Source organism: Molothrus aeneus, chromosome 14, assembly GCF_037042795.1.
Source record: "Molothrus aeneus isolate 106 chromosome 14, BPBGC_Maene_1.0, whole genome shotgun sequence".
In the NCBI taxonomy this organism is placed as follows: Eukaryota; Metazoa; Chordata; class Aves; order Passeriformes; family Icteridae; genus Molothrus; species Molothrus aeneus.
Window position 1 is genome coordinate 425,557 of NC_089659.1, and position 23,199 is coordinate 448,755.

A 23,199-nucleotide genomic window follows, 5' to 3' on the forward strand; every position below is an offset into this window, starting at 1 on the left:
TCTTCTAACAGAGAAATAAATCTTTAGTTGGAGGAAAAAGAGTTGTGTCCCATTGTGCCCATAACTGAAGAAACATGAGCACTGGTACTTGCAGGTCAGTGCTGTGTGATTACTCTCCTTTGGTGGAGTGGGAATGGATTTATTCTGTATCTGGTGACTGGCAAGTAAAGGGGTGCAGGTGCTGAGCTGCTCTGCTGGAGTTGTGGGAGGGTTTGATCCTGTGGGTCCTTGACACTCAGCATGGGGGAGGCTCAGCCCCTGTCCCAAGGTGCCTGGGCACTTCCTTCTCTGGTCCTGCTGTCCTTGGGTGACCCAGGCCCTCCTCCCCTTTCAGCACCAGTGACTCCTGCTCAAGGCCTTTTATCACTTTTTCTCACTTGTCTCCCCAGTTGTAGAGAAATCACCTATTGGTATTTCAGGAGAGAAGGTGGAGGTTTGGGGAAATGACGGGCATTTTATAAAGCAATTAAAACCCAACCCCTGTAATTGCTGCAATTTATATATACTACAAAATAACCAGCTGGTGTGATCCAGGCTTCAAGCCCATTTTATTAATTTCAGCACATCAAACAGATGGAAACATTCCGTCTATGTTTTCCTGAGAAGCAGAGGGGTTGGCAGCGAGGGTCTGTGGGTGCACTGAGGGGCAGGGGAGCAGCAAAGGGCTGTGGAACCATGGCTGACACCAGTATAGCACCTCTGATTGCCTCAGCATTGCACAGAGGATGTGTGATGAAGGGATTGGTGCTCAGGGACGGGCTTTGTGTGTGTTTGTGGATGAGAGGAGTGATGCCATCCCCTAGAAAACTTGGGATGCTGCAAATGGGGTGTGGGCACGCGTGCTTCAAAGCTGTACCCCAGCCCCCCGCCCTGCCCTCCATCACAGCCTGGAAGATTAAAGCAGATCGGTGCAAGTTCAAAGCTGCAACCTCAGTGCAGCCACACTGGTGATGAGGGAGGTAATTAGCAAGTGAAATGTTCATTGCTGTAGTGAAATGATGTTTATAATATTGGGTTATGAGGAGAGGGGGGTGGGAGCAGCTGGCTTTTCCATTGTCCATACAGCCCCACTCTGCAAACCCTTCTGGCATAACCAAGGCTCTCTGGGTTTTATTCCATTTCTCCAGCCTGTTCCTGTATTCTGCCTTGCTTGCCCTTGGCCAGCAATTTTCAGGGTTGCAAACGAGCTTGGGATATTTTAGGAGCCAGTGGTTTTTCAGGAATGAGTGCTCTGCCTGTGCTCTGTGCCTGTAATTCAAGTTCTTCTGGCTCAGTAGCCCCCAATTACCCATGTGTACGGAGAGGGGCCGTGTTTATGGGCCTGCTGGAGTCAGATGAAAGCCTCAGACTGCAGTTCCTACATGCAGATAAATGAACCACCTCAGGGACCCTCTTCCAGCCCTGGAGTTTAAAATATTAATAGGATATCATTTCCTGACAAGCGCTGCAACAAGTAGCAAGTGCTTTGTTGTAAAGCATTCCCGTTAGCAGAGCACGTGGAACTGGCAATGCTGTGTCTCTGAAATTGTTAACACCCAGAAACTGTGTTCCCCCCATGGCCACAGGTATCAATATCCCCTCAAATGAGGTCTTCATTGGTGCCTCACTGGATCCCCTCCTTCTCCCAGAGCAGTGCAGCCTGTGGGCACCAGAGCAGGCCCTGCATCCCTATCCTCTCATGATCTGCTGGCAGAGATCTGCTGGCCATGAGCTGGTCATGACTTCCTGATCAAGAGCTGCTGGCTGGGATCCACCAGCCATGATCCACTGCTCATAATCTTCTGGCCCAGATCCACTGGCTGTGATCTGCTGGCTGAGATCTGCTCTGGTGAGCAAAGGGCAGCATGGCTGGGGAATGAAAGCCAGCACAGTGCAGCTGAGCTCTCCCTGCCTGTGCCATTGTAGCTCCAGCTGGAGTGGTTGGCAGAGAAGACATCCCTCTCCCATGGCTCATCAGGCTTTTGTTCATCTCCCTCACCCTGTGCAGAACAAAATTGATGATGAAAATAGTCAAAATTTGCTCTCCAAAGGAGTGGCAAAGGGCAGACACCCATGCTGTCCTGTCCAGCTAGTGACAGCCCAGGGTCACCACAGTGCTGGGCTCTCCCATATGGCACAGCCCCCTGGCACGGGCAGGAGCTGCTGAGGACCCCCAGAGCCTTTGCCCAAGGTTATTCCAGTGTCCCTCCCTCAAGCAGTGTGCTTGGTGGCAGAGGGTCTCAGCTGCTGGCAGGGGACTGGGGACACTCCAGCTTTGCTGATCTCTATTTTTCCTCTTTCTCCCATTTCTGGACCTGCAGCAAACCCTGGAGACAAATCTCACCAACCTGGTTAAACGCAACAGCGAACTGGAAAACCAGATGGCCAAGCTGATACAGATCTGCCAGCAAGTGGAGGTGGGTGAGGACCAGGGGGGCTGGGGGAGGTGCCCGGGGCAGCTCCCAGCTCTAGGGGAGCAATGCATGGATCACCCCAGAGTCCTTTCCTGGGGCTTCCCTGTAAGCAGAGATGAGTGTGGGGGGTAGTCCCAAGCAGTGGAGGACACAGGGATGGTTCCCAGGGGTCCGAAGGAGTTGTCATGATTGGGAGCCACTGAGAAGAGACATGGGCTGCTGAGCTGGCTCCAGGCAGGAGGACCTGCCTGCTGCTCTGTGCTGGGGGCAGCAGCTGCTTTTGGTGGAAGACTGAGTGAAACTGAGTGTGAAAACAGGGCTCAGCCAGGTGACACTGAGCTTGTAACAAGGCTCATCAGCTGGGTGACACTGAGCATGCAGCAATTCCTTGAACCACCAGCTTCCCTCAGGACTGAACCCCAGGCTGCTGCCAGGATCCCAGCCATGGATTCAGGGGGAGTTTGCCAGTGCCTGAGAGAACACAACAATTGTTTACTTCACCCACAGCACCCCAGGCCTTGCAGGGTGTGCAAGTCCTGTGCCTCCCCTGCACTCCCCCAAGCCATCCCATGGGCCCAGCAAGATGCAGGAATGCTGTGGTGGGATGTGGGGATGTTGCCTCAGGATGCTGTGGGTAAGATGGAGGGATGCTGTGGCAGGATGCAAGGATGCTGCAGCAGGATGCAAGGATGCTGCAGCAGGACAAGGGATCCTCCTGTGCAGGGTGGAGCCATTTGCCCACAGCAGAGCATCTATGATGCCTTTGCCTAGGGAGCTGCAGCTTGTCCTTCACCACCTGAATCTCAGAGCAGCTGGGGTTTGGGGCCGTGAAGGTGCTTCAGACCCTGTGGTTTCTGCAGGCAGCATCAGCACTTTGTTCTTCACTCCTTCAATAATGTCCTGATGATCTGGCAAGAGGAAGTGAGTGCAGAAGCCCTTTTTGTGAGTGCCAGCAGGGCCGAGTGTGCTGCCAGCAGCTGGCAGCCACTGACACAACGTGCAAAGAGAAGGAGGAGGGGGCTGAGATGCTCTGAACTTCCAGCCAAAATAAGGAGCAGAAAAATCCCACTTGGCTCTGCAGCACTGCTGGCCTTTTGTGTCACTGATGTTGTCCTGCTTCTCTCTGCCTGTGCATCACTCTGCAGTAGGAATGGCTTTGTTGGAATGGTCTCTCCTGGGCTTCCTCTTCCCCAGGGCTCAGTGGGCTTGGACTGATCTGGGAATACAGATGGCAGGGATGTTTGGCAGAGAGAGAAGGAGCCAGGATGCCCTTGCAGAGCTCTGGTGGCAGTCAGCAGCCCTTGCTGTTCTGATGGGCCATGCTTTGGCTCTGAGAACCCACCAGAGATAGAGCAGGGATGTGGCTGGATGTCCTGGATTCCTTTGAATCCAGCTCCAATGTCTTAATGACCTGACATAGGATAAATTGAAAGATATTTGGTATTTCTGTCTGATCCTCAGTGTCTGAGACCTCTAAGCTGTCATTTTTGACACAGTTTGTGAGTTTTCAGCTTTGTCAGATGCTCTGCTTAAAATAACAGTTCAAATAACATTTCTCAGCTATGTTGAATGCACAGCCAGGCCCTTGGAGGCCCCTTCACAGAGAGCACAGTAAACTGTGAAAGAGAAAATATCTGTGCTCTCCATCAATCTGATTCTAGGGAATTTTGCTTCTGAGATATTTGCAGACATGGCACACAGGCAGGCACATGCAATTCCCATGTACTCTGCCCCCCAGAAATATCCAGTGTAAATCTCATGGCATGTCCAGAGAGAATGGTGCCACCAACACCTTGAGGGACAGGGGTGAGAAGGGCAGAGAGAAGAACCCCAGAGAAGGGCACTGCAAGTGTCCTCAAGGCCCTGAGCCTGTGCTGCCCCTCAGAGTGACTCTGGTGCATGGGAGGCTGTACTGAGAGAGGTTGAAATGGCCAAATCCTCTGGCAGTGAAGGAAATGTGGACCAAGGAGGGCAGATAACAACCCTCCAGAGAAGCTGAGTTTGTAAAACAGGGATAGTACCAGCTCAATGTCCCATTGTGGGGAGAGCAGAAGCTGCAGGTGTGCCGTGGGACTGTGTCACAGCAGCCTCAGTGTGAGCTCCTGGTGTCCCCAGGGCACAGCTGCTACACAGCCAAAATCCTCTTGAGGACTGTGGAGGTAGGATGGAGTCCTCTGCTCCATCCCCGAGCTGCCGGGAGGAGGCTTGCCTGCGTGTGAGTCAGGCTGTGGGCTGAGATGCTGCTTCTCATTCCCATGAGGTGCAGGACAGAGCTGGTTTATTCCAGGACTGTTGTCCCTAGCACATTTTCCCCCAGCACTTAGGTGGGTGAAATATTTTTTCTCTCCCTTTTTACAACTAAAAGCTGCCCAGCTTTCCTGCAGCCATAGCACCTGCTGAGTGTTCACCCCCAAACCCAGCATTTACCTGGGAGCTGTTTCATCCATACAGAGTGCTGTGGCCAGTGTCCAGGTGTTTTTGAGCCAGGGCTTTGCCAGTGGAGCAGTCCTGGTCTGCAGTACTCCCTCCATGCTCTGCTGGCCCTTTGAGGGAACCCCAGCCTTGAAAATGCTCCTGTTTTGGTAGAAGGCAGCTGGGAAAGGGACTGTGGTGTCCTTTGAAACTTCACCTGCCTTCAGCCCCCCTAAACATCAACATAATTGAGGGGAGATTTCTTGCCCTTGGCAGGCTGTGGATGGCTACAGATTTACATTGTCCTGTAACCATCCTGGAAGGGGAACAGTCCAGGCCTGAGCTGGACTGTTGGACAGCAGCTGGTTGGAGGGATGGACCCAGGGCCAAGCTGAGGTGCCCCAATCTCCCCTCCTGTCCTTGGCCCAACATTTCTTTCTCGCCCCTTGCTGTGCACAGCCTTCAGCCTCAAATTCCCTCACCCTCATGTGTCCCAGAAGCTGAAAGAGGAGCTTCAGGTTTGTGCTCCTGGGAAGTTGGGGTGACAGCCATCCCTGTGGGCACACAGCTTTGAGGGACCAGGGTGCTGCCAGCTCTGCCACAACAGCACGGCAGCAGTGCCACAGCAGCAGTGCCGCAGCAGCTTGCTGCAGGCTCCAAACCCTGGGGCTGTTCCCCACCCTCCCTCCACATGCAGCAGATTGGGAAGATTTTCCACTGTTTTTCCTCAGTGGAGCTCTCTTTGCAGACCATCAGCTGTCTCCCACTCCAGTGTTGCATAATCTGCTGGCCAGGTTTAAAAAAAGATCCTGTAGCAAAAATGTGGTTCACTCTAGGCTGCCTTGTTTCAGAGGGATTTGGAGTATAAAATGAGGAAAACTGATTTCTGTCCTGTAGTGTGCTTTAATGCAGTGCTAGGGATAGAGTCCTCTTCCATGAAGTGCATTCCCCCTTGTCCTGTCCTGTCCATCCCCCCATGGATACTGGTCTTCCCTAGAGGCAGAGGACTGGAACCTCTGCTTGTGCCCCCACTGCACTCTGTGTGTGCCCCACTGTGAGCACAGCCATGAGAGCATGCTGTGTGTCCCTCCCAACACCTGTGTGCTCTGTGTCCCTCCCAACACCTGTGTGTCCCTCCCAACACCTGTGTGCTGCTGTTCTTGGCCAGGTGAACACAGCCATGCACGAGGCCAAGCTGATGGAGGAGTGTGATGAGCTGATGGAGATCATCCGCCAGCGCAAGCAGGTCATCGCCGTCAAGATCAAGGAGACAAAGGTGAGGGGTCCCAGCTCATGTGTCCTTGCTCACAGGTCCCCTCCTGTGCCCAGGGGTGGCCGCTGCAGGGTCTGCCCCTCCTGTCTAGGAGCAGCACTCCCGCAGCCAGTGACGCTGGGATGTGCCAGCCTTGGGCAGAGGGGCTGCAGCAGCGCGTGTTGCATTGCCATGAAGGGTTTGCTTTGAGCAGCACCCATGCATCTCCTTGTCCAAGCTCCTGGTGTCCCCTGGTGCTGCCCTCCATGCCACCCCATATCCAGGTGTCCATCACTGCTGCTGCCCCAGGGCTCCTCTGCCAAGGACAAAGCATGTGCTGGCTGGAGGAGGAACTGTGTGTTGGTTAGCGTGACACGTTGGTGGAGAGGCTTGGATCACTCCAGACAGCTTCCTCAGGGCTCTTCACCACTGTGGTTTGAATAGAATAATGTGGAATTAATATTGAAGGACCATAGTCCAGTGCTGCAGTGAGAGCAGAGGCTGCATGCTCTGCATTGCAGCACAGCTGAGGGGGAGCTGCTTCTCACGCTCATCTTTGTGCGAGTGTTGGACCTTTCCTCCAGTGGCTCCAGGTGTTTCTCAGTGGTTTCTATGTGTAGCATCCCACTCCACAGGGGAAGGGACCCAAGATTCATAGAGGCTCATGGTTGAAAGGAATGACAAACGGGTCAGGGTCCTGGGGGCACTGTCTGTGCTTACAGGGGGGACCTTTTTATAGGTAAGTTTTGCCTTCTGGGAGTTCTCACCTTCTCTGCAAACCACTTCTCATGCACAGTCCATTCTTCCAGACATTTCTGGAAATGGGTCAGAGGCTTCAGGGGTCTTTTGTGGTCTTGATTCCTCTACAGTCCATGCCACTGCTTCATCTTGCTCCTGTGCTGTGCTGTGTTGTGCTTATTGCCAGGAGCCACAGCAAGGATGTTTGTCCCAGGACAGTGCTGCCCTACCTCCCTGGGGCCCCTTCTCCAGCCCCAACAACCCTCAGCTGGCTCTGCAGCTGTACAGCTGTTCGTGTTTGAGACATCACCCTCACCTTCTGGGCTCTCCACGTGCATCAGCAAGAGGGGTGGAGGGCTATAACTCTGAGGGTGCCCAGGAGAGCTTGCATGACCCCACTACTGTTCTCAGTGAGCTTTGGTATGCACTGGGGTCCCACCACGGTACCCATGGCCAAGCCCCAAATCCAGATGCTGCCAGGAGCAGGTTCCACCATGTGTGTAGGCAGAAGAGCCACCGGCACAGCTCCAGGACACGCTGGCAGCAGAGGGAGCTTTGAAATCCTGCTTCTACCCCAAGCACTCCAGGGAACATATTTTATGTAACGGTGCCGTCTGCCAGTCCATCTGTCTGTCTGCTTGCTCTTCCCACCCTCTTCCTTGACTCTTCCAGTCTCTGCTGTCCAGTTCCAGCCATGCTTAGAAAGACCTGGAAGCTCCAAGATGTTGTTTTCCTACAATTGGCAGCTGGGTAGAGGTGAAGGGCACAGATTAGTGCCCAAACCCTCCGCAGAAGCAGTGGAGAAAGGAGCAACCTCTAGAGGCTGTGGCTGGTTCAGAATTCCTCCAGTTGAGGAGCGAGGAATTCTGCTTTCCTGATGGATTGCCATTTGGTTTTCCATTTGTTCTGCCCTGCTTTGCCTGACAAATGGCCCAACACATGTATGGAGCCTGGAAGAAGGGAGGGGGAAAATATGCAGATTCTCTCATACCTTGGTCACCCAGCAGTTCAGTTCATCACTTGTGAATGTGATCTCTTCCATCAGCTCTGTAAACACTGCCCCCATTCCTGAGGTTCCCTTGCCTTGTGCTGAATGGCTGAGAGGAGTCTCATGGCAGCCTGCTCTCCTTGGGCTGGCATGAGGGGACATGGTATTTGCATGGGAGGAGTGGAGAGAGGATGCATTGTTCTCCAGGGTCCAGCATATATGGGACCCTCAGAGCAAGCACAGTCTGTGCCCTGGGGCTTTCCCACCCCCAGCAAAATTCACATGGAAAGTGCTTTGCTGAGCTCCCTCCCCAGAGCCGTTGGGACATTCCCGTGCCCTTTCACAGCTCCTTGCTCACCATGATCAGCTGCTGGCTCAGGGTTTCCCTCTGTGCCTCTCAGGCTCCTGAGCCGCGCTGTCCCCTCTGCTCTCGGCAGGTGATGAAGCTGCGGAAGCTGGCCCAGCAGGTTGCCAACTGCCGGCAGTGCCTGGAGCGCTCCACAGTCCTCATCAACCAGGCCGAGCACATCCTGAAGGAGAACGACCACGCTCGGTTCCTGCAGACTGCCAGGAACGTGGCGGAGAGGTGGGCTGGGCTCAGGACACTGCTGCTGGAGGTGGCCCCCATTGCAGGTCCCTGCCCAGAGGTGACCCAAGTCCCCTTCAGTCACTTCCCTGGAGATCCCCAGCCATCCCTGCTGCCTCCCACTGTGTGATCAGGTTCCCATCCCTCACAGGACTGGGCTGCATGGCAGGTCCTAACAATGCTGTGGAAGCAAGCCCCCTTCCCTGGGGTAGGAAAGTGGTGGAAATGCCAGTCCAAAGGGAGTTCAGGGGCCAGTCAAAGCTGTAAACCCCAGGGGTGGAGCCCTCCCACTCTCAGGGAACCCCAGGCTAGGCCACCCTCCTGGGTAGGGGCAGTGGTCTGTAGGTGCAAGCTGTTTTCCTGATAGCAGGTGAGGCACAGTGAGGCTGTCTCCATCCCTGTGTCTCCCTCATGCACCCTGTTGCATACTGATGGTCCCCTCTTTCCTTCCAGGGTCGCCATGGCAACTGCATCCTCTCAAGTCCTGATACCAGATATCAATTTTAATGATGCCTTTGAAAACTTTGCTTTAGATTTTTCCAGAGAGAAGAAGCTGCTGGAGGGACTGGATTATCTAACAGGTGAGTGCTCAGGTGTGCTCCACTCTGTATCTTCCCCTCAGTCCCTGCCCTGTGCTCCGCCAAGGGCTGGCAGACCTATTTTAGGATTTAACCAGTAACAAGCACCAGGTCATCTGTGGCAGAGCAGGGCCTGTGCTGTCCCCAGGACAGTGATAGGTCCCCATCCCTCTGTTTCACCCTGCTGTTCCTGGAGGACCCATGGAAAAGACCAGAAAGCTTAAAAATTATGGTCTCCATGACTTGGTGGGGGAGGCTGATGTCCATAAGGATGCAAAAAGGATAAGGATTATATGAGGGTCCATAAGGATTACAGGGGAGGAATGATGAATTAACTAATTATTATACTTCTATGGCACTCTGTGCTTTAACATTTCTGTTTTCCTGCCCTTTTTCTGGGTCACTTGCTTCTAAATTATGAACCCTTCTGGGTGGGACTTCAGTGGGCCCCTCAGGGCTGCCCTGATGCCCCAGCACAGACTGGTTGCTGCCCTCGGTGGTCTGGGAGCAGCAACGGCTGCTGGATCAGCCTGTGCTGGAGCACTGGAGGGATGAGGCAAGGGAGGCAAGGACATCTTCACTCACCCAAATCCGATTTTATCATCATGAAGCAGATCGGCTTTCAGTGAAAGATTAGCACAAGCGTGTCCAGATCAGTTATGGGATGAAATACTTACTCCACAACCAGGGCAGGGAAATAAGTAGATTTGGAAGTGGGTTCTCAGCCTGTTTCAGGGTGGGGGTGTCAGACCTGATGGAGCAGCAGTGAAAACCCTGTGCTCTGACCTCTGGATGCCTTGTTAAACTAAAAGGTTCAGTTCAGTGGGAAACACAATGACAGATTAAATGAGAGAGGTTTTGGTGTTGATAGTACTACTGCCACAAGCCCATCTCAGTCCTAACATGAGTGGAAAAGGCCTGGGTTTTTAAGGAAGGAAAGCCCAAACTGACCAAAGTCTGTGGTCTGTGCCATCCCACAGCACCGAACCCCCCGTCAGTCCGTGAGGAGCTCTGCACAGCCTCCCATGACACCATCACCGTGCACTGGATGTCAGAGGATGAGTTCAGTGTCAGCTCCTACGAGCTCCAGTACACCATCTTCACCGGCCAGGCCAACTTCATCAGTAAGTCACCACACTTCCCTTCAGCAAGGAGTCCCGTGTTGCCCACACAATCTCCAGCTGCTCCATCCCTGGAAGTGTCCGAGGCCAGGTTGGAGCAACCTGGGATAGTTGAGGGTGTCCCTGCCCATGGCAGGGGGTGTCACTGGATGAGCTTTTAGGTCCCTTCCAACCCAGAGCATTCTGGGATTCTGTAAGGAAAAGGTTCTCAGTTTCATCAGTGGTTTTAAAGGCTGGGTATTTATGGAGGAGCAGCAAAGGATCTACCAAGGCCTAGTGGATCAGAGCAATAGGCACCTCCTCATGTTGTGGGGGCCATCCCTGAAGTGCTCTGGTCTGCACTTGGTGTCATCGGCCCCAACTTGGTGAATCATCAGGAACATTGGAGGCTCCTGTCCATCTCACAGCTCCCAGATCCATGGATACCTGGGATCGTACGCAGGGCAGCGCTGGCTGCTCCATGGCTGATAACTATGGTGGTTTATAAACCCTCTGGAACAGCTCTGAGGCATATTTCCAGGTAATTTTTCATTAAAATTACTGCCATACCTAGTTGTTTTTCCACAGCACCACAGATTTGTCTCACAGGAATGGGATTTGATTTGAGGACTGAAGACAGAATCACTGATGGTCTGTGGCTTGTGAGAAAGTTTTATTCTTGGTTTTCCTAGCAGCACTTGCCATTGTGAGAAGTGCTGACAAGGTGCCTCAGAGTGGGTGTTTGGGCTGCCGTCGGTCTGTCCCACTGGCTGGAAAGACGTTGGCACCGGCAGCACGGTGTCACGGCTCCGGAAGGCTGTTCAGTGCACTCTGAACTGTGCAGGAAGCTGACAGAGAAAGTTCCCTGTGACTTTCCAAGCTGGATCTCACCTCCCCAGCCCTGGCCCAGCCTTTGTCCTTGTTTTGGAAAACAAGATGATGCATTTCCTTTCCGTGGTGGCTGTTGTGTGCTGGTGCTGCCACAGCCAGACCCGCCCTGCTTGGCTCTCCTCTCCTTCCCAGGTAGAGCACGTTGTCTCCAGCACTTTGTCCTCTGGAAGCCTGGAGAGCTCAGCCACCTCTCTGGCTCTGCTCTTGGATGGCCACCAGCTCCATGTCCCCTGCACTTCCAGCTGTGAAAGATTAGCACAAGCTAATCTAGCACAAGGATGGGGACTTGCTGGTGTCACCATGTGGTTTTGGTAGAGAGGGATGTCTCAAGGTCCCTGTGCTAGCTCTGTGCACTTTGGGCTGACAGGTTGCTCAGGGCTTGCTTCTTGAGGAAGGGCTGTTCAGGGATGGAGCATCCAGTGCTTCCTCACCCTCAGTTAGGAGGATTTTGCCCTTTTCCACTCAGGATTTCCTTTGCTGCAGCTTGTGCCCTTGCCTGGGATGATGCCAGGGAAGGATCTACTCTCACCTTTTCCCACATGCCACTTTGGACACATGTCGCTTGGAGTCCCATACACCAAGGGACTTGGGAATGAGTCACCTGCCCACCTCTGGCAGGTGGGGCACAGGCATTGGGAAAGGAGGAGCTGTGGAGACCATGAGAGTGAGGAACAGTGAGGGCAGTGCTGGAGTAGAGCCCAGAGGGTCACATGTCAGAAGTGTCCTCCTTGGCCAGCCAGCAACCTCCAGGTTGCTCTTTGTAGGATGAGTGAAGAAAACATGAGTTAAATCCCTGAGAAGAAAATGAATAACTTACTGTCCCTCGCAATAGCACAGTTTGGGTCATGGCACTGTGTGAGCACTGGCTGAACTCATGTGAAAAGACACTGGAACACTGAACAGGGCCTGGGACCCTGACCAGGAGAGGAAATACCTTTCCAAGGTGTGCAGAGTTGGCCTGTGGAACCCATCCCCTTCACACTTCCATCAAAGCCAAGAGTTTGGCAAGAGCCAGACATTTTTGTGGAGGATAAATGCTACAATAAAAGGGATTTTTTAAAGCTTTGGCGAGGATAGGAGCGAGGAGGTTAGTCTTCAAGGCCAAGCTCTTTTAGGTTGTTTTGCAAAAGAAACCTACTTGGAAGGTCAAGTCCTTCTCATTGTTGTATCTTAGCCACCTTGTTCTTCCTGATGGAGCATCCCCAGCTGGTTCTTCCTGCAGGAAGGTGACACCGACCAGGCCGGGCTGGAAGCTGTGTGCTCCAACGGGAGCAGCTCCGCGTGCAGGCTGCAATCAGGATCACATCTGTTTTATTTTCTACTTCACATCACACTCCTTGTGCCCCTCGGCCATTCCCATGTGTATCCCAAACCAAATTGAGGATGACAGGGACTGCAACCTGCCCTTGTCCTGCAGCTGAGCCAGCCACTGAAGAGAAATGAATTGGAAGCCATTGCAAAAAAGATATGGAGCATTCCCAGCTCCTGCCTCCCAGCCCTGCACATGTTGAAACCCCCTCTCCAGTCACCCCAAATTCACAATGCACTCCTTACCTCTCACCAGATCTAGGAAGCCTCCAGCTACTTCTTCCACGCTTCCTTATTCCTTTTGGCTCAAAGCCCTACCCCTGTGCTGTGATAGCTGTCCCGGTTTCCCCTGAGCCCCAGAGCATCTTTGTCCCCCAGTTTAGCTACTCGAGTGCTCGTGCCAGCTGCAGGTGATCCTCATCCCAGTGATGCCAATGGCAGGAGCAGCCTGTGGCACTATGTAAGGCTTTTCCCCTTTCCTGGAGCACTGTGCCACCCCACCTGAGGTACAGCACTACATTTCCACACATGCCAGGCCCTGTAGCTCTGACACTGCAAATCACTGCAGCAGTCAATTTGGCACCTCCGTGGTCTTGGATTCTTCATTCCTTCCCATTTCCAGAAAGAGTTCAGCCTGCTGAATGGTTTCCAAATGTCTGGATCCCTTCAGTGGGAGCTCTTTTTCTTTGAACCACTCTGCAGATCAGTCTATTCAGGGAGCCAAGCATCAGCCTCCCTTAGCCATGGATTATTACTTCCCACACTGGAGCGCTGCGGACGGGGCAGGAGCAAGATTCAGTTGCAAACACATTGATTTGGGTGCAAATGCATCCATTTCTGCTGCTGGAATTGCATACTGAGCAGGAGGGAGGCTGTCCTGTGGGACAGAGTGATGGTGGGATGGTGGTGGAAGGATGGTGGCCATCACCCCCTCCCAGGCACCAACAGCTTCGTCTGCCAGCTGCCCTGGCTGGAAGGTGCTGCTGGCTGCATTTCCCTTTGTCTGCACCCTTTCCCCATCACTTCCCATGGCAGCATCCCAAGATGCCAGCGCTGCAGCCCTGGTCCTGCCTTTGTGTGATAATGGAAGAGATTCTGTGTTGCTGGGATTTATCATCTCTGGAAATTTCCCTGCCACTCTGAACTCCCAGGCAGGTGGTAAATCCTTCCGAGGGACACATGGTCATGAGCTCTGCATTAGCAGTACAAAAGCTTTGTATTCTGTCCTTCCCTGGGAATAAATCTCTGCCCCTCTCTTGACTGCAGGTCTCTACAACTCCATGGACAGCTGGATGATCGTCCCCAACATCAAGCAGAACCACTACACAGTGCACGGGCTGCAGAGTGGCACCCGCTACATCTTCCTGGTGAAAGCCATCAACCAGGCAGGCAGCAGGAACAGTGAGCCTGCCCGCCTCAAGACCAACAGTAGGTGCCCAGGCACTCAGCTGGCCATGCCAGGTGGGGGAGGAGAGTTTCCAGGGCACGGGGGTGCCTGGGGTATGGCTGGGTGCTCCCAGTGAGCGGGCAGTGGCTGGCAGCGAGATGGAAACACTGTGTTGTTAAATCACTGGAGTGCCCATCTCCCTTGGTGCTTCTGTTCCTTCCCTACCTCAGGGATGGTCTCCTGATACCCCATGTGGTGCCAGGGGCTCCCATCAGCCCTCTGCTCTAGTCAGCACCCATCCCTGGGGTCTTAGGTCATAATGGTCCACTCTTCTGGTGGCTTTACATCCCTGGGCTTTTTGGGGCCAATGCAAGGGGCACAGAGCAACTGTGTTCTTGTGTGTGGCTTAGCTTGCAGAGGGTTGTGGTTTGGAAAGCCATAAGATTGAAAAGTGTCTCCGTGGTGGTGGATGGGGACTTTGCAGCCACACACAAAGCAGAAGATTTTTCTTTCCAGTGCCCTAGGGATGCCAAGGAAGGTTAAATGTGTTTAGGGAGAGCTGAGCTCTGACAGCAGTGGAGCTAGACCTGTCTGTGCTGTAACAGACAGAGCTCCAGGGTTTGTGGTAGGAAACCTTTTTCCATTGAAAGACAGCAGAAGCAGTGGCACCCATGCCCTGAAGGGTGACACGGGAGGGACAGTGTGAGATGTTGGGAGAGGAATAAGTTGTCTCTCCAGGCTGCCTGCCCTGTGCTCGTGCCTTCCCAGTGCTTGCATGTCTCTTTGTGGTCCTGGTGAGCACAGCCCTCCCATCTGTCCCTCTCCCAACAGTTGCTTCTGCCTGAGCAAGGCTTTCATGATGATTTATCACCTCTACCTCCTGCTTTTCTTTGTGCGACATTAAACTGAATAAAACAACATTGAGACAGTGGAGCTGAGGGAGCTGCTGAAGAGCAAACTTCATCCCAATCTGCCTGTTCATTAAAAATTTATCCCTCCTGCAGCTGCTGTTTCTCAGTGCTTCCCTGGCTTTGAAAGGTGCTCGCTCTGGGAGTGAGGGATGGGTGGCTTGGGAAGCTGGGAGCAAGGGCGGGTGGCCGTGGTGGCAGCTCCCATAGGGTCTGGTCTCTCTGATCTAGCCCAATGCCAGTCACTGAGCTGCCAGCACAGCTCTGAGCGCTCCTGCTTGGGGATGGACTGGGTTCAGTCAGAGTCCTGTCAGGTGTTGAGCCCCCCTTGCTGCAGGGATGTGTCTGCAGCAGCTTCTGCATGTTTGAAACCTGGAGCAGCCCCACATGAGACACTGCACAGGTTATGTGTGATTGTGGGGGTGCTAAAGCCCCTTCCACAAGGACCTTGCTTCCCACTCAGGTGTTGGGGAGGAGAGGCATGTGGCATTGATGGGCACATCCTTCTCTGCCACCAGTTTGGTGTTCCTTTGCCATCTGTGTTTGTGGAAACTTCTGAATTCCTGAAAGTTTGATTTAGCCATATATATTGATTTTTCTCCTTCTGTGGCCATCCTCAGGTGACAAGGGCTCCTTTGGGTGTCTAGTGGTGCTGCAGCCCCAGCATACCCCCACTGGCTTTTCCTCCTGCTGGTATTTGCTACCAGGGCTTCTCCTTTTGCAGTGGACAATATCCAGAGGATATCACACCCATGCTTTCCCACTGAAACCTCAGTGGAAGTGTCAGCAGCTCAACACAGAAACGGCCCATTAACATATTTCACAGCCTGTTCTGTTCCTGAAGGGATGTCTGGAGAGATCTCTCCATGGCCAGAAGGTCAGTGTCAGGACACATCGATTTCCGCAGCATCAGCGCTGTCAGTGCTGGCACTAAATCTGCATTCCTGAACAGAGCAGCTTGGGAGGACATGTTTGGTGTAGTGACAGAGAGACCATCTTCTGCTGAGGCTGGGCCTGAGCAGGACTTATTTAGGAGCAAGTGTCCAAAAGTAGCTGAAAATGCTGGAATGCAGGGACAGGCCCAGCTCTGGACATAAATAAAATGCAGAGAAATGGGTTTTCCAGCCCTTGCCTTGGCCACTGCATCCTGGCCTTATTTTCCCTCGCAATTCTGGCTTTTCTTAATTTCTGCATATCTTGGCAAGACCTTAATGTGCTACAGGATGGCTCCCTTCACATCCCATGTGAGATGTCAGGAGTGTGTTTGCTGCCTGAGCAATGGGCTGCAAGGTCCCTATTACTGACTGAATCATGTTAGTGCAGGTGTTTTTAATGACAGGATGATTCCTGCAAAAACTTCCCAGCAGGGAATCTGAAAATTAAGATGTATTTATGGTTTTCCTATGACTTGATGACTCAGCATCTTTGTTTCTTTCTTTGCTGAAGGTGATGTCTTCAGGGAGGATAGGATGGTGCTGGCAGCTCTGCTCTGTGGGTGTCCTGTGCCCCACATGTGGCATCTTAGATAGCTGGTGGGTGTAGGGACACTGCCACTGCCATTACAGGCAGAGAGGAGGCACAGAATGCAGGAGAGCTGCCTTTGTGTTCCTGTGTCCCTGCTGCTTTCTTTGCTCTCTGGGCAGAATGTGGTGGATACCTGCAGCATCCTTGGGTGCAGAGTTCATATCCATCCCTCCTTTCTCTCCAGACATTTTCAGCCAAACGCAGTCACCAGCTGTCCACCCTCTCTGCAGCCAGAGGAGTGCGGCACAGAGGAGCTGCTGTGCTGCAGGGCACCAGTGGCACCCCTGCACTGACCCCCACCCTGGGCTGGGCTGCTGGGCCTGGATTTGGCTGTGTTGAATGTTGTCTCCTGCTCCTGGGGATCTCATTCCAGTTATTTCTGGAGCTGTTATGTAAAGCAGCAGGCAGCCTGTCCTCGCTGTTCCTCTGGGTGGGTGACAGGAGTGTCCTAAGCCCCTGCTCACTGTGATGGATGCAGGAGCCCTGGGAGGTCCAGGGGAGCAGGGTGGGTGTCTGGGGTCCTGCAGGGTGGGGATGGAGCTCCAGCACACACCTCTCTCTGCCTGGCTCCATCCCTGCATTCCACTGACCTTGACCATGTTCCTGGCTGCCTCCTCTTTGCTCCCTCACACTCAGTGCCAGACAGGATTTCCTCTGCTCTGCTCTGCTCACTCTGGCTCTGCTGGGAAGGGAGGGCTAATCCAGCTGATAAATGCTCCAGGGGTGCAGCTGGCTGTGTCCAGCCCTGAAGGCAGCTGCTTCCCCACAACTCCCGAGCCTCATGCAGGGATGACAGCAAAAGGCTATCAGGAATATCCCAGCAAGATGAATTTGTGGGATAAAGGTAATCTGAGTGACCGGCCCAGGAGCTACATGTTAATGATGAGACGAAACATTAATGATGAGAGGAATCATCAGTGATGAGAGGAATCATTGCAAGCCTTGGCTCTCTGCAGGGCAGGGCTGGAGAACAGTGACTGGGAGGCACAGAGGCTGCTGGTGGTGGGGGAGCAGGGAGTGAAGGCTACAGTCAGAACCCCCCTTCCTTTGGCAGCTCCCACGCTGGCGGGCTGAGGTTGGGACTGTTATGACCTCTGTGAAGTCTATATTTTTTCCCAGTGCCAGAGTGATACTTTGGGAAGGATAGCAGGTGCCTGGCTGTGTTCTCTGAAATACCCTCCGACCCCTCCAAGACTGCCCATCATACTCACTGCCAGTGCATGCACCTCAAGCACTTGCTCCAGGACATGCCAGCACAAACCAGTGATAAGGGCTGGGCTCCACTTCTTCACACTGACCTTAGCAAGAGGTTGCCTTCGGAAACAGAGCTGTGAGTGTCTCTGTCCTGATGGAGCCAAGTATTTTTATACCTCACTTCCTCAGAGCTTGTCTCTTTGCATTACTGCCAGGAAAAGATACAGCAGAAAGATCAGAGCAGCCAAAAGAAGGAGGGGGCAGGTCACTCCCAATTTGCAGTTTTACTTTCAGGCTTCTCAACTCAATTATTCAGCAAATTGGGCTCCAAGGAAAACCAGCACAAGCTACCATCAGGTTACAGAGCACAGCGCAGATGAGCTCCGCTCTGCAGCTACAATGGTTGCTGATGTTGCAGCTCTTTGCAGACATTCCCAGGTGTCCTGGTGTTCTCCTTGTGTGTTTCCTGGCTTTCCAGGGTTTTCAGGCTGTTCTGGGGGTCCCCAGCCCAGGCTCAGGACCCCATTGATGTGGTGGTGTCATTGTTTCTTCTTGCTGGGACTCTGTGTCTGCAGCCAAAAATGAGAGCGTGAAGGACACATCTAGTCATGCCCCGAGCTGGGTACCAAAACATGAGGCTGAAGATATTGGTAGAATTTGGGGTGTTCTCTGCAGCTGTCATTTTCTTTGTCCTGAAGCAGGTGAATCCCTATGGAAATGCTGTCTGGTGCCTGTGTGCACTTTACTGCATCTCACATGAAACCACAGCAGCAAAACCCACCTGAACTCAATTTACTTCTTTGTAGCATCTTGGGGTTTTGTTTGCAAATTCAGGGATAGACTGACGACTTTCAGAGGGAAATCATGAACAAAAAAGGAGTCTGGTTGAAGCTCTGGGACATCACCCAGATCTGGTCTGGTTTTGGGGAAAACATCCAAGCAAACCGCCATTAAATATGCAAAGCTGAGAACATGTGATGTGAAGAAGCCCGATTCCTGCACCATGATGCTAATAACACAAATCCTAATCCTTGTGTCTCCTCCCTACAGGTCAGCCATTCAAGCTGGACCCCAAGATGGCTCACAAGAAGCTGAAGATCTCCAATGACGGGCTGCAGATGGAGAAGGACGAGAGCTCCTTGAAGAAGAGCCACACGCCAGAGCGGTTCAGTGGGACAGGCTGCTACGGTGTGGCCGGCAACATCTTCATCGACAGCGGCTGCCACTACTGGGAGGTGGTGGTGGGATCCTCCACCTGGTAAGGCACCACCTGTGTGGGGGGGGGATGCTTTCCCGGTCCAGCCTTTGCCAGAGATGCCCACCCTGTGCCCCTTTACAGCAGGTGGGCTCTGAAAGCACAGGGTGCTGTAGCCATCAGGGCTGGGCTTGGTGCTGGGCCGAGGCTGGAGGATGCTGAGCACAGCTTCTCCTTTCCTGCAGGTATGCTATTGGCGTGGCTTACAAGTCAGCCCCCAAAAATGAGTGGATTGGGAAGAACTCCTCTTCTTGGGTCTTCTCCCGCTGCAACAACAACTTTGTGGTGCGGCACAACAACAAGGAGATGCTGGTGGAGGTGCACCCACAGATGAAGCGCCTCGGTGTCCTCCTGGACTACGACAACAACGCCCTCTCCTTCTACGACCCAGCCAACTCTCTCCACCTCCACACCTTTGAAGTCTCATTCATCCTGCCAGTGTGTCCCACCTTCACCATCTGGAACAAATCCCTGATGATCCTCTCGGGGCTGCCTGCCCCAGATTTCATCGATTACCCCGAACAGCAGGAGTGTAACTGCCGGCCCCAGGAGTCCCCATACGTGTCAGGAATGAAAGCCTGTCACTAGGCTGCCCAGGCCTGCCCGTGCCCTGTGGCAGCACTGGCCGTGCCGGTGGGTGAAGGTGGCCAGAGCTGCCCACTGGCAGCCGTGCCAGAGAGCCACTGTGGCGCCTGAGCAGTCAAGCACCATCCACACCCAGTTCCATCTTACTTTAATGGAAAAAGTGGAAGAACCTCAAACCACAGCTGGAAATGAACTGCTGTTGGTGAGCTCCAGGGTGTGCAAGAGTGGCTGGAGCAGCTCTTTGGCGGTTGCTCCCATCTCTCCCCGAGAAGATTGTCACCTGGATGGTTCTGTCTTCCCTTGGGGGGCTGGAAAGGCCAGGGCAGGTTTCAGGGTGACCTGAGGTGCCATGGTGGTCAGGGAATGGCTCGTGCATACCACGAGGCACAGATTGGGACAGGAGGGATGGGCTCTGGGGCCCGCTGACAGCTGGTGTAGGGACCCAGAGCACTGAGCAGCACTTTCCGGGGAGGACTTTCCATGTGGCTGAGGCTCGGTAGCTTCCCTGGTGGGATGGATAAGGCTTGGAGCACTTGGTGAGTGCTGGCAGTGGCTGTGTGGTGGATGGTGGTCCTGTGGAGGGAGGGTGGTGCTCTGTGGGAGTGAAGATGGCACTGAGGGTGTTCCCGGTGGCTGGCTGTGCTGCAGATGACATGCTCCTGATTATTTTCGGGGTCCTGCAGTGGAGAGCCACAGACCCCCAGCCCACCATCTCCTCCTTTGAGAGCTTCCCAATATCCAGGGAGGCCTGCATCCTTGAGAAGCTTTGGCCCCTGGCACAGAGGTTTGGCAGCTGCTCCTTCCCAACACAGTGTCTGGCCAGCAGTGCCCTGCTCCACATAGGTCTCCAGTGCCCTGTCTGGTGTCCCAGCAGCAAAAACTCATCTTCCTACTCTAAGCTGACAGTAGAGTCCTTCTCAAAGAATACCTCTATGCTCTGTGACCCAAAATCTCAATTAATGACACTGAATCTTGACTTCTGGTTTGTTCTCCACCATGCCAGGGGATTGGACTGGGTGCATTTTAAAGATCCCTTCCAGCCCAAACTATTCCATGATTCTGTGGTTGTGTGAGTGTGGAGCCATACTGTTTATTCCATGGCAGAGGACTGAGTCTGTCCCAGAGGCTCAGAGACCCTGGTTACTGGGAGCTCTTTAGCTGTCTCCAGTATTCCCAGTAACCACAAGCATCAAGTCCCCTGGGCAAGCTCCAGTCTCGAGATTTATTTAAGAGGCCAAGAGGAGCTGGGCTGGCACACAATCCCTGTTGCCACCATGGGGGTCTGTGGCACAGTTTGGGGCCAGTGGGCATGTGGGTGTCTGGGACATTGTGGAGCAGGGATTTCAGGCATTATGGTGGCCCAAGGCAGCTGGTGCTTGGGCTTCGCTCTGTGACATTTGAAGCCCCTTTTCCTCCTCTAGATGTGGTGCCTCGGTGGGAGTGGGAACCACTGAGCTGAGACCACCCAGCTCTGCCAGCCTCTCCCTGTGGAGCTTGCTGATGGGGAACTACCCCTGCTTCTGTTTTCTTCTACAACAGGGTAACCCACCTGATTGATCCAGGGTAGCCATGAGATGCAATCTTTTTGGACTTTAGCAGGCTTTAGCAGTCTCTGACAGGATCCTTCTGGACAAAATGTCCAGCCCACATCTGGATAAACACATCATGGGGTGGCTGAGTAACTGGCTCATGAGTCAGGCACAAAGAGTGATATCGGGCTGGCACTAGTCACTTTTGGGGTTCTGAAGTGCTCCATCCTCGGCCCTGTGCTCTTCAACATTTTCATTAACAACCTGCAGGACTGGAAGGGATACTAGGTGAATTTGCTGGGAGCACTAAGCTGGGAGGAGCTGTCAACGCTCTCAAGGGCAGAGAGGCCCTGCAGAGAGACCCAGACAAATTAGATAGATGGGGAATCACCAACCATGTGAAGTTTAACAAGGGAAGGTGATAAATTCTGTGCCTGGGATGGGGCCACCCTGATCATGTGTATGAACTGGGGAAAGAGAGGCTGTGGAGCAGCTGTGGAAGGGCCCTGGGGTACCTGGTCCAGTTGGATCTCAGTCAGCCAGGAGGGAAATCCCTGTTCTGGGAGCATCAGGCCAGCTGGATCAGGGAGGGGATTGTCATGTTCTGCTCTGGGCTGAGGCAGCCTCACCTTGAGCCCTGAGGGGAGTTTTGTACACCACAATATAAAAAAGGCATGAAGCTATTAGAGTGAACAAAGAAGGCCTGTGAGGATGGAGAAGGGTCTGGAGGGGTCTTGTGAGGAGTGGCTGAGGTGACTTGGTTTGTTCAGCTGGAGAAGAAGAGAGGGGAGGCTTCTTTGTCATCTTCAACTCCTCCCAAGGGGGAGTGGAAGGGCAGGTACCCATCTCTTCATTCTTGTGACCAGTGACAGGACTGAAGGAAACGGCTGGAGCTGAGTCAGGGGAGGATTAGGCTGGATGCCAGGAAAAGGTTTTTCTCTCAGGGGGTGGTCAGGCACTGCACAGTCTCCCCAGGGAATGGTCATGGCCCCAAGGCTGCCAGAGGTCAAGGGGCATTTGAACAATGTTTCCAAACACAGGGTGGGATAGTTGGGGTGTCCTGTGCAGGGCCAGGAGTTCAACTCAATGATTCTGATGGGCCCCTTCCAACTCAGCCTATTCTGTGATTCTAAAGCCCAGGCTCAGGGGATGAGTGGCTGGTTTGGACAGGGCTCTTGGGGCTCATCCCATGGGGGCTGTGCCAGAGACAGGTTGAATTCATCCGGAGCCAGTTCAGAATTCATCTGGTGACCCCTCCCAGTGACCTGGCCAAGAGGATGCATGTTGGTGAGTCTGGTGGTGACAGCTTTGCCCAGGAGGAGAGTGTTCCCCAGCGTGCCATCTCTCTGTGTGTCTGGACTGTGGTTTTTGGAAAAGGGAGGTGGGCAGCACCTCGGGGAAGGATCTGCTGCCGGCCCTGCCAAGCTGAGGGGGCTTTCCCTCTGATCCAGGCTGCTTCCCCATGGTGCCTGGCAGGGCAGGCACAGGGGATACACCCCTCCTTCTTGACTCCTCCTGAGCAGAGGAGCAGCTCCGTTTGCTTCTCCCAGCCCCGGAGTGCAGGAGCTCAGGGAGGGTGCAGCAGGGGCAGGCCTGCCATCCCCACAGCCTGGCTCATGCCCCCTTTCACTTTGGGAGGTTAAATCACCCTTTTAAGTTGGATGTTTTTCATGGAAGTCCCTTCCGCATGTGCTGGTCCCATGGGGCTGCTCAGCCTGTGCCAGCCCAGAGGGATGCCAGGCCCTGCAGGGGGATGGTGGCCTTGGCAATGCCGAGGGTGGCGCCAGCGCTGCTGGGATGGGCTCAGGGAGCATCCGCAGCTCAGAGACCATGAGCCCTTAATGTGACATTTGCACCTGATGAAATTGCACTAATTGTGGGACCCCCTGGCCCCCACACATGTCTCACACCCGGCCAGATGGGGACTGGGGGAGCCCCACACCCCGAGCAGGGGCTTGGCGGCCTTTCCCAGTCACCCACATTGTCCTCTTGTGGTACTGAAAGCAGAGCCCACCCAATTGTCACCATGATTTGGGGAGCAGCAGCCCCATCCCTGGGCCCTGCTGAGGACATGGAGGGGGGCCAGAGTGCTGCTGCTGGTTCCTCTGCGCCTGGTGACACCTGTGTTCAAGTTCGGGATGTGTGGACTCCTGGCTCCCCTCAGCCTCCCCTTCCACGTGTAACATTCCTGCTTCCATTTTACTTGGGGGAGGGCTGTTCTTCCTGTTGGGTTTTTCCCTTTTTGTTGGTTTTTTTGCAACTTCTTTGTTAACGTGTGTGTATATATATATATATATATATAAATATAAATATAAAAATATAAATATAAAAATATAATATAATATATATACATTGCTGGGTATGTCTGTGTGTGAGGGAGGCCATAAGGTGAGGACAGCCCTGGGATCTTCTTGCTGGCCATCACAGTGTTCCCCAAACCTAGCAAAACATATGGCCATGCACGCACAGAGCAGAGGGGATTTGTGGTACTACCCAGCAGCAGCTTTCCTTGTGCTGGGCTCAGCCCAGACTGGAGAGCCTGTGGGGTGGCCAGGCACAGGGGGTGCTAAA

The 23,199-nt window shown here is 53.6% G+C and overlaps 1 protein-coding gene across 1 annotated transcript in view; it reads left to right on the plus strand.

Annotated features, from left to right (window-relative positions):
- MID2 (midline 2) overlaps nucleotides 1-22,942 on the plus strand; it is a 63,223-nt gene extending 40,281 nt beyond the window's left edge. Inside the window, exons 3-10 of the mRNA XM_066559551.1 lie at nucleotides 2,301-2,396; nucleotides 5,974-6,081; nucleotides 8,221-8,369; nucleotides 8,823-8,950; nucleotides 9,928-10,071; nucleotides 13,513-13,674; nucleotides 18,310-18,517; nucleotides 18,700-22,942. Of these exons, the coding sequence (XP_066415648.1) occupies nucleotides 2,301-2,396; nucleotides 5,974-6,081; nucleotides 8,221-8,369; nucleotides 8,823-8,950; nucleotides 9,928-10,071; nucleotides 13,513-13,674; nucleotides 18,310-18,517; nucleotides 18,700-19,102 (1,398 nt within the window). The 3' untranslated portion in view covers nucleotides 19,103-22,942. The remainder of the gene's footprint in view (nucleotides 1-2,300; nucleotides 2,397-5,973; nucleotides 6,082-8,220; nucleotides 8,370-8,822; nucleotides 8,951-9,927; nucleotides 10,072-13,512; nucleotides 13,675-18,309; nucleotides 18,518-18,699) is intronic.
- The last annotated feature ends 257 nt before the right edge of the window (nucleotides 22,943-23,199 follow it).